Source organism: Thermobia domestica, chromosome 8, assembly GCF_964235325.1.
Source record: "Thermobia domestica chromosome 8, izTheDome1.hap1.1, whole genome shotgun sequence".
NCBI classification, from domain to species: domain Eukaryota; kingdom Metazoa; phylum Arthropoda; class Insecta; order Zygentoma; family Lepismatidae; genus Thermobia; species Thermobia domestica.
The window spans coordinates 141,455,895-141,473,009 of NC_137461.1; the positions used below are offsets into that span (position 1 = coordinate 141,455,895).

The 17,115-nt window shown below is 34.7% G+C and overlaps 1 protein-coding gene across 3 annotated transcripts in view; it reads left to right on the forward strand.

Annotated features, from left to right (window-relative positions):
* LOC145693255 (uncharacterized) overlaps window positions 1-17,115 on the forward strand; it is a 213,292-nt gene that overhangs the window by 46,670 nt on the left and 149,507 nt on the right. Inside the window, exon 1 of one of the 3 annotated variants that reach the window (XM_081769090.1) lies at window positions 16,013-16,066. The exons of the other annotated variants lie outside the window; for them this stretch is intronic. Coding sequence (XP_081625216.1) covers window positions 16,028-16,066 — 39 coding nt within the window. The 5' untranslated portion in view covers window positions 16,013-16,027. Of the gene's footprint in view, window positions 1-16,012; window positions 16,067-17,115 lie in introns of those variants that run through there. 3 annotated transcript variants of the gene reach the window in all.

Below are 17,115 nucleotides of genomic sequence, written 5' to 3' on the forward strand. Positions count from 1 at the left end.
TTCACGAATAACGATTGTAACAGTACATATATCTAGGAAACCTGGAGACGTGTTTAATTTCTCTCAGCCCACAGATGAGAATAATTATTTTCTTACTTTTGCAAAGTTCTTTTATGAATACATATATTGTATGAGGGTGAAATAATAATATAAAGATAGTTTGTTACTAATGCATGTTTGCTTGACCACTCACCTCTGGTACAAGAAGTCACTGGTTCGATCCCATTACCTCCTGTAAGTAGAGGACGCAGCTTATAACTTTTATCAGATTTTGAACTCAATATTTGATGTAACTGTTCCCAGGAAAAGGATATATACTCAAAAGAAATATCCATGTTGGTTCACGAAGAATATTATAGATAAATTAAAATTAAAAGAATATTATAGAAAAAAGTCAATTTTCTGAATATAATAAATTTATGTTCGTACAGATCAGGAGAGAATTAAAGAAAATGATAAGTATTGCATACTCTGATTTTGTAAAACAAATTGAAAAAGACATTAAATGTGATATCCGTTCTTTTTGGAATTTAGTTCAAAATAAAAAGGGAAAAACGAGACATAATAATAGCATACTGAAATATCAAAACAATGTATTGGAAACGTAAAAGTATAGCTGATGGGTATGCCCAATTCTTTCAATCTGTATATGAAACCTCCCCCAATAACATGGTGGACCTGATGGATTACCTCCTTATATACTTAAGGCATGCTCTGAACTACTTATGAATCCACTTTGTTCCATCTTTAATATGATTATAAAAACTAGTTGTTTCCCTACATTATGGAAAACAACTCGAGTATGTCCTGTTTTGAAATCAGGAGATAGCAAAGTAATTGAAAATTATCGACCTATAGCAATATTATGTGCACCAGCAAAAATATTTGAACAAATTTTGTTTGATCGAATTCTAAAGCATGTCAAACCACATATTTCGGAATTTCAACATGGGTTTTACCCTGGCAGATCTACAATTACAAATTTAATTAATTATGTTCAATACATATATACTATTTTCCATAGGCGTTCATCTGTCCACTCAGTCTATTTTGACTTTTCCAAAGCATTTGACAAGATTGATCATACAATACTATTGGATAAACTTGATAAATTTGGATTATGTTCACAATATATAAAACTCTTCCGATCGTACCTTACGGATCGAGTGCAATATGTGATGTACAAACAATTTAAGTCCGTAGAATATAGATGTAATACTGGAGTACCTCAAGGATCCAACCTTGGACCTCTTCTTTTTATATTATATATATTAATGATATATTTAATACTGTTAAATATGCCAACTGCCTAATGTACGCAGATGATATTAAATTATTTATCGAAGTAAATAATCAAAGAGATAGCCTATATCTACAACAGGACATTGATGAATTGTATAACTGGTCAGTAAGAAATAGACTTCAATTTAATGTTAAGAAATGTAATTATATTGTGTTTAGTAATATTAAGCACAACCCGGAAGTTCAATATACAATTAATAAACAGTTAGTTCAGAGGGTAAATTATATTAAAGATTTGGGTGTAATATTAGATTCAAAACTTACGTTTAACAATCACCTGGATTATATAGTTAAATGTGCATATAAACAATTAGGTTTTATCATCAGAAACGCTGCAAACTTTAGAACTATTAATTCTAGTAAAGTTTTATTTAATAGTCTAGTAAGAAGTAAGTTGGAATACGGATCCTTAATATGGAAAACTTCTACATTCTTCCATTCCAATAAAATAGAAGCAGTTCAGAAACGTTTTCTACGTTATTTATATTTCCGGAAATACCACATCTCAGCTACAAGACATAGAATATCATACCAGCATTTGCTAAATGAATTTGATTATACTAAATTATCTAATAGGCAAAAACTACATGAACAAATATTTTTATACAAACTGATTAAAGGTATATACGATAACAGTTCGTTTCTGGGACTATTAAAATTTAACACAAAAATGGCTAATACTCGACAGAGGTGCTTATTATTATATGATACACCTAGAACGGAGCATTACAGCAGTTCACCATTGATCCGAATGTGCAAAACATATATTATATCACAAAAATTGCCGTATTTAGATTTTAATATGTCATTTCGAACCTATTGTGAATTGTTGCGACAAAATGTTTTATGAATTCCTAAAAGCATATTCACATGTTTATGTATAAGCGTATTAATTTCATGTATTTCTGCTACTGTAGCTATTTCACTTTTAAATAGTTTGTTACAAAATTAATTGTATATATTTATCTATATTCTTATTACTTTTTTTTATTATTTTTCTTTTAAATCTATTACAATAGTAAACTTGTAAAATATATTGTACAGGTCTTCTGTAATTGGAGAATATATTCTCTGTTGAAGACAATAAATAAATAAATAAATAAATAAATAAATAAATAAATTACGTCAGCTTGTGCTGGGCAACATAGTGCCCATGGGTTATCTCAAGGTTCACCTGTTTCCTCCCACATTCTTATTCCACAAATTCTTTCAGTCATTCGGTTTCATTAATCATACTTCTCCTTTGTCCTATGAGGACATAAAACGAAGTTTAATTCAATTTCATTGACTCCTTGGCGTGGGGGATCCAGATTCGATCCCGGTGAGAGTTCATGATATGGTATCACATTAAGCTGTAGATCCACGTCTTATATGGCCTGACTGCTGAAAAGGACGTTAAACTAAAAGTAAAAAAAAAAATCAAATTTCATTGACCAGTTTCTCGATATTCTGTTTCAATTTTCGGCATAGTCTTGTTTTCATTTAATGAGTATCCATAGACTATATCAATAAGAATATTGGGAATCACTGCGATGATCGAGAAAACTACGTAAAAAAAAAAAAAAAATCTTAGGCAACAAACATGATTAGTTAGTTTGTTGCCTTTTCGGCACCTCTTTCTAACACGAAAGGGACCTGTAATATGGATCTCCTTAGCATGGAGTTCAATTCTACTACGTAAGATAAGGGAATGTCGAAAATTCGGAGAGGAAAGGGGGGTACAGAAGCTATTGTAACTTGGAAACTCCTTGTCAAATAAGTCAATTCTCAGTGATCAAGTATCACTTAAAAAGACTTCTACTCAATTAATTCTAATATACACGAAGGCGGATCGATAAGCAACGCACACTTTTTTTCACGCAATATTATACTGATTTGAATTTGAAAATAGTGAAGTACTTGAAAGTCCGCACTATAATCGGCAGTTATTCAATCAGGTATAACTTCAGTGGCTGAGGCATGAGTTACTGAAGAAAGATGGTGCAAATGTTGCAGTCGTCTGCTCATGAAGAACCGAGGCGCACTTCATTTTTTGCCTTTCGGTGCAAAATGGGGGGGGGGGATCCGAGTGAAATTTATGGAGAAATGGTGTGCATGCATGTGAAAGACTATATAGACGGGAGCAATATCTCCAGGTGACGCAAGTTTTTGAAGGACCCTGTGGATCTTGCACATTTTGCCATACGTAGACATCCAAGAACAGCATCAAGCAAACAAAATATCGCAGCCATTGAAGAGGCAGTTCGTGACGATCGGCGTATGGATCTTCGAACATTGTCGACCATTTTCAACATTTTGAACGGTACCGTGTATGATTTGGTGCATGGTAGAGACATTTTGTAAAGTGAATACTCGGCCAGTGTTAGAGCCTCACAGACGTCCATAAGAGACAGCATATAATATACGTGGAGAACTTGGCATGGTATGCTGAAGGACTTGCTCCTCGAAGATATTATGGGTGACGAATCCTGAGCGAATCACTACATAATTGAAAAAAATCAGGCATCCATGGAATGGAAGCATATAGATTCTCTATCAAAGAAGAAATTAGAGATGACTCAATCTGCGAAAAACATGCTAGAGACTTTATTCTGGGAAATGCAAGGGGGTTATACTGATAATTTTGTATTACCCTGGGCCACTGTGAATGCTGCGTTGTATGAAACATTTGCATAGTTCCAGTCTACACTTAATGCCAAACATCGTAACATTGATATTGGAAATGCCAAACTGTTTCATGACAACGCACGCTCCCATATGCTGCTTCTGTTCGTGAGAAACTCAGTTTAGTAGTGGGAGGTACTCAAACACGCACAGTACAGTCCTAACTTGACATCTTCCAGACTATCATCATTTTGGCTCCATGAAGTTGTTGTTGGTCGGCTAACGTTTCAATTCCAATGTCTAAGTCAAATAGGTTCTGCGTAAATGGCAATATTCCCGAAAGAACAAGATATTATGAAACTTGGTAACTTTTAATGGAAAGTAGCTTTGATATAAGACTTTGTATATATTCATGTATTATCTGTTATTTTCGTCTACATAAATCGTACATAACTTACTGATCTGGCCTCGTATAATACGAATTTGTATTTTTTTTTATTAAGACGTTTGCATAACTAAAACAGAATAGTATTAAATTACAATCTATTTCACTAAGGTCAATTTAAATTTGAAATTCACACTTAGATTAATGCTTCTAATAGGTACATACGTCTCAGAAAGAACAAACTTTGTCTAGTTTTGTTTCTACCATATAATTTTTGGCCAATAGTAGGACAATTCTAATTTTTCCTGTAATAATAGAATGAATTAAATCAAAATTGTATTCAATAAAATGCGATCTGGCAGTGGTTGTTCTTTCGACAGTAAGTATATCCAACTTTAATTACTTCTAGAGAAATAGCATTCCTTAACCCACGCACATTTGAGAGAATGCCACTTAATTGAACTGAAGGAACTAACATTTTAAGACAAACTAAGCTTGGGTTGCTGATAAGGACCCGAACTCAGAACCTCTTGATAAGCTTGAGCTCAATGCTTTTGTCTGGACATTTTTTTATAACAATTTTGTATGTAATATTACAAACCCTGGTAAATTATTTAAAAAATCCAAATTTATTCACTTTTTGATTAGCATTCATAAACAATTAGATAGATAAACGTGCGGCGGCATACACAATTTTATTATACGCGTCTAGTTGAAACTGTTTCTTGCTTGAGTAAACGTTTGATGTGTTTGTTTTTGCACTATCGTTTACGATAAATAAAAGCAACACTTTCTCCCATAGATTACGTAAAGAAAGACTATCAAATACTTAAATATACAAATTATGAAATTTTTTCCTTCTTTCCGTCTATAAACAAGAAATCTGCATACGTAAAAGAGAAACTCATTTAAAAAGAATGTCAGTTGATAGTAATTTTATTATTACTATTAGTAAACATTAAGGCCAGTAACCTTGTTTAGAAGTTATTGACTACTTTCTATGTTATATTGCTCAATATGTTTAGAATGAGATGAATTCAAAGTTAATGCTGCTTACTTATTTGCGCTTTGAAACTTTTCTATGTCCAGTCCAATGTCATTCGACAGTCACATATAAAAATAATTTTATATTAGTTTTAATGACTTATCAACTGTACAGCATTGATAATTAACATTCCAATAATACAGAGACAAGATTTCTGGCAAGGAACTTAGTTAATGCGAAAGATCTGTAAATGGAAGTACTACCCAGAAGACAAACAAAGCTCAAATGAAAATGGGTAACTAAAAGCATGAATGCGATGATCTGACTCACTTTCAGATTCTAGGACGTTCTAAAGATACGAGGTCACCAAGGTAGCACAATACAATATCGATAGTTGATGTAATTTCAAATAAACTACAACGTAGTTATAAAAGACATAACATGCATACCTGTAAGTGAGAATGATCATAACAAAGGTGCTTGCAGTAGGGACAAGTGTTTCGATGTAATTCTTACGCTACTACCATCCATGATATGGAAACATTTAAACGAAGTTCTTCGAAGATGCTCTGCCCAGGCTTTCTTCCATAAAATTTTGTCCACGAAAGGAGGGAGAATCAACGGGAGGACGCTGCATTGGAACACTATTACCTGAACAGCGTGCAGTGTGTAGGAAATAGATAATCGTAATTTAATTTCTGATCTCCAGGAAGTTTGCTGGCCAATTTCGGATAATTCTTCCCCTTTCAACCTGATAATATGCCTGTAGAAACTCTGAAATAATAATAATAATAATATATAAGAAAATAAATCTTAACATAGTACATCTGTCTTTAATTTGGACCACTTATTCTGAATATGTCCGCCACTTCCTCTTCCCGCACCAGCAGCGTGAGAAACCCTGTGAGAACCTTCCAAACTGCTATTACTTGTAAATGACAATTATTTAATGTTTATAAGCTGTTAGTGGCACTTTAGCATGGGAGACCCAGGTTTGATTCCCGGCGGGAGCTCATGTGGTTCTGATTCCACGTTAATCAGTAGGTCAACGTCTCATATAGCCTTGCTGAACGGGACGTTAAGCTCAAAATCAACTCAACTGTTAGTGGCAACTTGCAACACATTCTAACAATGAACACCTAAAATTTCTGATAAAACATAACTTCAGTTTCTTCTTAACCGCCATGTATTAAATTTAACTTCCGAATTTAAAATTTGATACACATAATTATACGAAAGATAATTAATTTTCTTAGAACAAATTATCTGAGAACCTGTTGCTCTATACACTACTGCTGGCTGTAACAGACTTTCGTAACAAATTTTGGAAATTCGTTAATATCGTATAGTCTGTTAGTAAGTAAACAATACTTGTACAACTAAACAATTTTACCTTTTTCTACTTTTCTGACTTCTGTTTTCCTGCCAAAACTTTGAATGCAAATTGTTCTGTGAGTCATTGTATGTATTCTGATCTTTTTCTAATTTTACTTTACCAGAATCAAGTATACTGGGTAGGGTTTTCTTTTTTCTTTCTTTACTTTGAATCACTCAAGCATTTTACACGAAACAGCCCCACTGCGTAAAGGTTTTTCTTCCTTTCAAAGCAGATTGCCTGCTTGTTGCTTGTGAAGCAGTAAAGTTGGTTCTGGATTTGCGTGACATTTAAGTTTGGCTTTGAACTTGAAATTTAAAAGAAAAAAGAAACTATAATATAAAGTGGATGAGAACATTGGAATTCTCGTGGAGTTACCACCACCACCATCACTACTTGAGAACAAAATAATAGATTATATTTGTGTTCCGTGTAGACATTGCATAATGGCGTTTTAACTCAAACATTGAAAAAAAAAAAAAGTAGGTAACTATAGATATTATTTATCTTGAGAAAGAGTCTTGATTTCAGTAGTTGATTATACGAAGTCACCATTATCTCAGAAATGGTTCTTTTCAATGCTATAAACCAGTTTCAACACTGTTTTTAACTGGTACTACTTTTATTAGTTAAAATGTTTTATGAATCACTGTGCTTTTGTCCCCTTCGGAAGCAAATACATAATATTCTTGTTTGCAGTGTATACTAATATATTTGTAATTTTAAAACTAGTAAATTAAAATTTAGTAACTTTTATTTTGATGTTAATAGCAGAAAATGCATACCATCTTAGTGCCTTCGTTTCGTATGTTCTCGATCTTAGTTCAGACAATCCATCATTCCATATAGATAAGTTAAATCGAAACATTCTTAATATTACAGCTCTGCCAAAAAACCGGGCGCAACCCTTTACTGGCTGGTATTGAAGTGAAAACAGTTTTGAAATACTGGATATTGGACACTGTTAAAAATAAATAAGATCATTAATAAATACAAATACGAAGTATTATTCTAGTACCCATAAAATGTTAGCCAGCTCTAGTCTTAATAGTTGTTTAAATTTTTATCAGCGCAATATTTACTATAACTATTAAGTGTCTATAGGTGAGCTTCCTTGTGGAGAGCATTGTAGCACAGTGTTAGAGCCCTCACCTCTGTTACGAGGGGTTCTTGGTTTGATCCCAGGCTATGAGAGTTTGTGGTGGACAATATCGTATTTGCGGAGTTTCTTCCGTTTGCTCTCACATTCTCATTCCACCAATTCTTTTACTCATTCACTTTCATTAATCATAAGTCTCGTTTAGCCTAAAGGGCATAACCGTTAAATTAGAAATTTAATTTTATTTGAAATTATTCGTGTTTATAAGGTTAACATGTGTGTCATAACGAATTCGGCGCAGGAAATTCGATTTCTGGTAGAAGCTCAAGTAGTTCAGATTCCACGATAAGCTATAGATCCATGTCTTGTATATCCTTCGTGTTAAAAGGGCTAAACTCAGAAACAACGAATAAAAATTCACATTAGTACGTATCGTACCCTGATTTCTGATCAATAGAATGAACTCCTAATATTATTGAGTTTGTTTTTATTATTTGCTTAGGTATGTCTGGTTGCCTGTCTGTTAGTATCAGTGTGGGAATTAAGATATTGATATTTGGAGGGGGAGATAAAATGAGGCTCAACAGGCTACAGAGATCTGAAAGTGCAATGTTTCAAAATTACAATGACGTCCTCTCTTCTCTCCCCTCCCCAAACACACACACACATTGTTATCTAACAGTACAAACAAAAAAAATATTAAATCAAACGACTTAGCAACAGGAACTAAATTATTGGTAACTTGTATATAATATATATGTGTGTGTGTGTGTGTGTGTGTGTGAGAAGTTTGCAAATCCACACATCCATATATGTTGCTAGTAGTATGTAATCATCTAAATTCTCCGCCGACTAACTGAAGGCTAGGAAGATACGGTTGAAAGTGGCAATTGAATGTACAACAAAAGTAGTTAAACTGGGCGACAGTGATAACGGGGAAAAACATGTGTTTGTATACCTATAATAGTGGCTGTGGGTATAAGATTAGAAAGAGCCAGAAGTGAGTAGCTTAAATCTTTCATTTCGGAAACCTTAAAATTACATAAAAATACATAATATACATTAAAATTACATAAAAGTACATATAATAGTGGTGTAGGGAATGTAGTGGAAATTTGTTGTTAATCGTAACATAAATGTAACCATTTTTTATTGTAATTAATCACTAAACTAATTGGCTTTATTTTATTTCTCTATTAAATTTTACAACTGGAGAAATCAAATAAGTCTTGTTTAACAAGATAAACTGTAAATAATCTCAATGACAATCACAGAACTAAATTTATAGTTTGATCTTTTTAAAAAATAGTAGTATTGTGTAGAATAATTTCACTGGAAAAGTGTAATTAATTTGCTGGTTAAAAACTTTTTTAAAAAAATATTGTCTGTAATTATTATAGGAAACTCAATAATTATATTTAATGAAACAAGTAATAATTGAACTCTGACCTTTTCGTGTTCATAATAAACTTCTCTTTCGTGCAAACAAGGAAGCAAGCAATCAAGATATTTATGGAATGCCAAACTGGTATGTGCGTCATTGATGTACGTGTATGATGGTTTACGCGTCAGTTGAGTGTGTCCTGATTCTGTTTTGTTGGGTTTTTACCCTGATTTCAGAAGCAAAAATAGAACCTTTCCATTCTCTTGACTGTTGTGATTAGATTTTCTTCTTTTCTCTACACTTTCTGCGTGGGAGCTGAAATGATGCTTGATAGAGGAAGAGAAAATTGTTTGGAAGCAGACAAAAATTACTCGCAAAGTTCATTTTCCCAAAGCTAGTTTTTTTTTTTCTTTCTTGTCAAATTGTGTACTAATTTTAAAGTAGGAATTATCGATTTCATTTATTACACTTCATACAATTTATTTTTGAAATCTAAGTTAAGTGCTATTGTATAGCTGCTAGAATATAAAAAGTAAACATTACATTACACAATATTACTGAATTACATTGTGTAAAGTAGTACAATCTATCGGTAGAATATTGACGTACTTGAGTGACTGCTATGCAGCGAAGCCATGGTTTCAAATTCTTGTACGGTATAGATGATATCACTAATCTTACTACTTTGTAGTCTTATTTTTCTGCCACCCGGATATTTCCAAATACTATTTATTTTGAGCAGGAAAGAGATTGGTGGGTTATTTGTGATTCCAGGGGTGTAGCCAAGTGGGGGCCCATCGGGGCCAGGCCCCCCAAATGGTTTCCTAGCCCCCCCCCCCCAAATGACCAACTTTTAAAACATCATAGTAAAATTATCTCGCTTCATTCATTTAAAAGTAACAAAGTTTTTTGACAATAATTTATGGTAAAATAGTATGGAGAAATATTGTTTTTTTCCATACCGATCAAAAACTTGTATAGTATCTCTTCCTTATACCGATCGAAAAATAGGATACTTTTTTGTGACAGCAGATTACACAATTTACTGCGATTTATATTTGACAGTTTGAAGACAAACGTTTTAACAAGGTACTACAAATACAGCCATAAAACAAAGTACTAAACTGATTTGTAAGTACAGTATATTTTTATATGCTTTAACAAGTGTTTTAAAAGACAGAGGATGGAAAATTTGGTGAGAAACAATGCTTTTATTCAATTTGGATTTCATTCGCTCTCTTTTATTTCTACTCAGTGTAATAAAATAATTATATTTTTTTAGTCATGAATAATAAATATTTTTGTCAGGAAACAAAGAAATTAAGTGAAATTTCAAAGAAAATCAATCTTGTGCAGATAGGTTCTGTATACAAGGTCTTAAATTTAAATATAAAGGTAACCAAGAAAAGTTTTGTTGCTTTTTCACCCACCACCTTCGAACATTGATATGTCACCTAACCTGGAAGATCAAAAATAGTCCCCATAAGCATCGACGACCTTCTGAAAACGTTCTGAAAGGCCATGGAATCCATCGCGGTAGAACTTGGTGGGCCGTGAAACGAAGAAAGTATGAGGTGCATTTTGGACTTTTACTAGGGATTTGAACTGGCGTTCTCCAAGGTGATTGTTCAAAGAATGGAACAGGTGATAATCGGACCAGAATGGAACAGGTGATGTCCGCGTCGTCACGACACCCTCACCAAAGGCCTGGCATATCTTCTGTCCCGCTACAGCGGCGTTTGACCTCCATTTGAACTCGTTAGCATACATGCTCTTATGACGCTCTGTGGATGTTCCCTCTGTCTTTACGCAAGTTCACGGTGTGTCTGAATTGCCACAACCAGGTAGTATATTGGATATACCCACACCAACAACTGACGTTCGCCTTATCTCCACTCGCATTCAACTCACGGTGTGAGGTCCAATTGAACACAGACCTCCACGAAAAGGGACACAACTTTCTTGGTTACCCTTATAGTTATGCACAAAAGTATAGCGTTTGGTCCCGGGCAGTAGTTCCTGATTAAGCATAATAAAAACTATCTTGAATATAATTTATGGATAATAATAATAATAATAATAATAATAATAATAATAATAATAATAATAAGAAGCTAAAATACAGTTTTTTTTTTTTTTAGTTTTCCAGAAGAAAACCAAAATTTTCCTTTCTTTCAGGCCTCAAAAACACTAGGTGCAACACTTTTTTTTGGGCTTTGTACATTGTAGCTGCCCCCCTAAAAAACGACGGGCCCCCCTACACAAATCTGCTGGCTACACCCGTGTGATTCCTACAGTTCTAAAAGAGAAACACAAATATAAATTCACCTGATTTTACTTACTTTAGTTTACGTAAAATTAGTGTTTCTGTTTTCTAATTTTCTACGGGCTTCCGAAGCAGAGCGACCGAAAACACAACCAAAATGTCTGAAGTTTTCCGATATCAGACTGGAACAGGTAAATCACTGCCAACGGCGCAAATCTGTCTTCAACATTGGGGGGCACGGGTAAGACCGTTCATTTTTGTTGTTGTTGCTGTTGCTGCTGCGATGTCTAAAATATTCATGAAATTGAAAAAAAAAATCATGTAGAGGACCAGAGGAACAGTGTGTCTTCAGCGTTGGGAGGCGGACAGATTGAGGCTTATTCTGGGGAACATCAATTTCATCTCTCGTTCCTTTGTGGCAATCGGACAAAAATAATCAAATTTCCCCCCAAAAACACATTTCAAATCAGATTATTGTGGGGACAGTCCCCCTCAGTTCCATGATTGAAGGGGACATGTCCCCCTCATCCACCCGGGATTTGCGCCAGTGAACACTCCAGCGACCTCGTCCGACAATACTAGCGGGAAACCTCCGACCCTTCAATTCCAGCTGCCGATATATCTTTCAGAGCCATAGGTGAAAGAAACTGGCACTCGTATGCTTGCTCTCTACTGGCTTCATAAACCGAGAATAAATGGCCAGAATATTTTGACAAAAAATTGAAAATATTTGGCTATACTCTTAGGGATGCGCAGGAGTAGAGTCGAGATTTAAGCCTGTTTCGACTAGTCTCGAGAAAATGTCTCGACTCGAAAATGTTTATCTCGACTCGACTCGAATTCGTGACGTCTCGAAATTCGAGTCGAGACAAAATGAGTTAAAATACACGCACGCATCAGCCAGAACATTATGGCTACCTACCTAAATTACTAGTATGTCCACCTTTGACACGGATAACAACGGCGACGCGTCTTGGTACGGATGCAATGATCCTTGGTAGGTCGCTGGAGAGAATTGGCACCACATGTGCACACTCAGGTCACCTAATTTCCGTAAATTCCGGGGAGGTAGGCGATGCACTCTGACGTCACCTTCAATCTCATCCCAGATGTGCTCGATTTTGTTGAGATCCGGCGAGTTAGGGGGTCTAGCACATTACTTGGAACTTCCCCCTGTGTTCCTCGAACCACTCCATCACACTCCTGGCCTTGTGACATGGTGCATTATCTTGTCGAAAAATGCCATTACCGTTGGGGAGACATTGTAGTCATGAAGGGTTGTACGTAGTCCGCAAGAAGTGTGCGATACGCCTCGGCCGTCATGGTGCCTTGCTCGAGCTCCACAAAACTCATGGATGCTCACGTGAATGTTCCCCAGAACATAATTAAGCATAATTAAGCCGCCGCCAGCTTGTCTCCGCCCCGCAGTACAGGTGTCAATGAACTGTTTCCTTGGAACGTGACGGTATCGGGATTCCCTTTGTCATGATGCAAAAGGTATCGGGATTCATTAAAACAATGCAACGCTCTGCAGGTCCTGTGATGGTCACGTGTTCATTTTAGTCGTAGTTGCCGATGTCGTGGTGTTAACATTCGCACATGGATGGATCTCGAAAGATTACAATTAAGTTTGTGCGTTCTGTACCTTTCTAAAGTAATAAGTGCTGGAATTGGTTTCAAGGCTGTTTCTGAGTGAATACTTTCTTCAAAATAGTATTAATTATAGAAATAGGTTCGAGACATTTGAGTCGAGATTTTTACGAGTAATCTCTCTCGAGAAATAAGTTTGTCTCGACTCGTCTCGAATTTTAGTGTCTCGACTCGAATCTCAACTCTTATGCATCCCTACTTAAAATAGGGTCGTGCAACTTTGTTGAATACAACTAGAAAAGAAATATCCTTTCAGACTACGGTTGCACTTCATAATTCACAAATGATAGTACTAAAGATTGCTCACAGTGAACTTTGGAAAATTTTTATTACAATAGTTGAGTTGATTTTGAGTTTAACGTCCCGTTCAGCAGCGAGGCTATAAGTGGACCTACTGATTAACGTGTAATCCGAACCACATGATTTATTACAATAGACTTAAAGTTGGTCACTTCTGGAATTTTTGAACTCCAACTTACACACATGTTTATGGAATATTGTAGACATACAGAGTTACATCATAAGTTGGATATTTTGTTATGCGAAGAATGAGATAGATTTCACTTATAACCAATTTACGAAGGTTATTGATGCCTTAGTGTTCAGAATAAGGGGGGGGGGGATTACCCGAAGTTGACCGAAGTGACTACTAAGTATGAATTTGAAGACAAGCATGTGCGGAAACTGCCCATCCTGTATGGCCACTTCTGTTTTGTAATGGGAACACACTGTTGTAATAGGAAATGCCAATAAGAAATATATTCTGGCAGCCGGTTAATAATTGAGAAATTATTCAGCATTTACAATGTGAACAACCAACACTTGTGCCCTTGATTGACGTTGTTGTTATACCTTGACATGCAACGATGAGAAAATATGCGTATGTTATACACGAAATGTTAAACAGCTTTCATATTGATTTGCCATTGTCTTCTTGTAAGTAATAAGCTATTGTATTCATTCGACTATTTAATAGTCTCTTTAACACACGTACACTCAAACATCTCCTCATAAGTCTGACTATGAAAGTCTCACGTTATCTTCTATGGCTTCTACTGTCCTTGTCATATTAACATGTAGTATCTATTCAATGAGATGTTTCTTAATATAGTATTCATAATATGGTCCATATCCATTCATGGGAGAAGCTGAGAAACATTCTCTCGGGGATTTTGTTTATCCTTCTACGAATTAAAAGAGAAAATTGTAGCAAGAAGGTCGTTTTTACAATGCATGTATATTGTAGCGTAATATCTCGTGTATTGTGTGAGGATCACTTCTGCAAATCTTGGTTGTATTCGCACGTACGAAGGCCTACCAACTCATCTGAATGGTGCTGTTAGGAGATACGAATGACTGAACAATTGTTTTTCTTTTTCAAGGATTTAACATCGTCCTCCATTCTTCTAACATCTTTCGACCTTTTTCTTTTCACGTTTCAATTTACAAATGAAAATTGTGCTACAGTAAATTTCATATTGCGTCAGGTTATCACTTTTGTGTAAATATCCAGCTGCGTGACTTAATTGGAACTTCTTGAATCAAGAAGTAGTGGACTGTGGGTCAAGAAATAATGCCAATGAGAGTCGATCACATGTCTTCCAGTTGAACACACACCATTTGGCTGATCGTCAGAATCCTTTTGGAGTTTCACATATTTGTTAGGATCACGCTAATGGAAGTCCGTTATTCCGCACGATAACTCTTGAACGAAAGCAAAATTTCTAATTCCGTTTCTTACAATAGACAGCTAAGCAATTATCTTGAGAGAGTTTAATGGCGTCAATATCTCATACATGGATAATGTTTCACGTGGCCTTCTTCACTGTCTTTACCATAATTTTTCTAATTAAAGTCTTTAAAACATCACATAAGTACTTATTTTATTTCTGCCGCGGTGGCTCAGTGGTAAAGCGTTCACCTCTGGTGCTAGGGGTCTCGGGTTCAAACCCTGCTCCCGCCAAGTGAACTTTGTGGTGGACAAACACCGTGTGCGTGGGTTTTTTGGGATTCTCCCGTTTCCTCCCACTTTCTTCATTCCACCATTTCATTCATTGCTCATCATCACCGTCTCCTTTAGCCTAACCGGCATAACCGTGGGACGTAAAACTCAAAGATTTCATTTTTATTTTATTTCTTGCAAAATATTTCCCTTGTTAAATATTTCAAATTTGACTTTACATTCAGTATTTTGCGAAGAAAGCTTTAACGTTTCTGGAAGTCAGGTTGTATAATGGTAATTTAACGTCGTTAAGAGTCGAGCTTCACCAAAAATTTTTCTGAAATTTTCTTCTCACTCATCATGAAATTTCCTAGACATTTATATCAAGTTGTTAGCAAAAGATGTAAACACCCACCAATTCGATAACTATATTCAGGACACTTATTCTCCAATATCACTATATAGAGAAATGTCTGATAATTATCAGCTTCATAATATTACGATATAATGAATTCGTGTAACAGTTAGAGGGGCTAGTAGCATGGATCTGTAATAGTTTCCTTGGAGGCGGGATAATGTAGTTGAGAACAATCTATACGATAATGGTTGATCATGCATGATAGTCGATGCATTCGCCAACTGCCCTGGTCTTTGTTCTGAGTCTTCGTTAATAGTAGGTCCTGTCCTTCAAAGTTTCAATGTTACATAAAGCATGTAAACACAAGAACTCAAACACAAATGTAACCTCTCATTATTGCTACTTCCGAGTGTCCTATCATGTTTCTTGTATTTAATACGGTGGAGAAAGAGTGGTAGAAATAATACATTAAACTTAATTTATGCAATTTATTTATAATACATTAAACTTAATTTTTTTCGAAGATCAAATAATATTTAATTTCAGAAGTATTTCTATTAGTACGTATGACTGCCTCATGCAGTCACATTTTAAATACTGATAAAATGTATTACTCGTACTACTGTTAAATAATAATAATAATACAATTTCTATTTTTAGGTGAGTGGTAAATTTTTATGCAGTACTGGGGACTGGACAATGTGTTGAACTTTAAGGTAAGTTGAAAATTTCAATTTCATTCAACTGAAATTGAAATAGAAGCATAAACAAAATCAAATCTCGTATATATTCGTACAGTAGTGTTCATTCGAAAATACTCGTTTAGTAGTGTTTTATACATATTTGATAACGATGAAATGGATTGAAGATATAAAGTAAGTTACTTTCTCAAACTATTTTTTTAAGGGTTGATAACAAATGATACTTTTAAAAAAAATGATCTGGAAATTCAATAATGACCTAACTATGATGAGACTGATACATGATTTATCAGACATACGCCAAAATAGTGAATACACAGACAAGTTTTTTTTTAAAAAAAAAACATTTTTTTCTCTTCGTATGTTAAATCAAACCAACATTTATTAGTACTGTAAACACAACCAAGGAAATTCCTTCATACTACATAAGTGATGTTTGGGGAAGAGAGGGGTTGTCGACCAGTAGTGCTAACTACTTTCGATTTTTTTTTTCAAATCCGGTTCAGTACAACAACGCAGGCTCTCTCCTTAAAACGCAGGCTCTCTCTCCTTTTAGGTAACTTATCAAACACTACATCTGAATCTGAACATCAGTTACGAGGGTAGTCTTTTGATTTGTAATTACAATGTTACTGTAACTTCCGCTGTTTTGAGATTATACTGTTATTGTAATTAATACTTTCGTTTCGTACATCTTGAACTTCTTTCTAATCAAATTATTACAGGACAAAGGTTAATCAGATTAAATTTGTCCTTAATAGTGTAGTCTTTAAAATATCGTATTAATATAGGACATGATTATCAAGGCTAAGTAAAATAACTATTGCTTGGGCCATGAACTCTGTATTTTTCTTTTGATTCATTAAATTGAATATCTAAATACATGGCTATAATAAGCAGAATTATGCAATATTTGTTTGTCAGTGTTTATTTACCAAAGTAGTTGATAAAGCTTTTTATTTCATGGTGATGCAGTCATTGATAAAACGAATGGCATAGTTTATGTATACAATATTCTATTTATTTTATTTGTGGTAATCATATTACAAAAATATATTCAATTG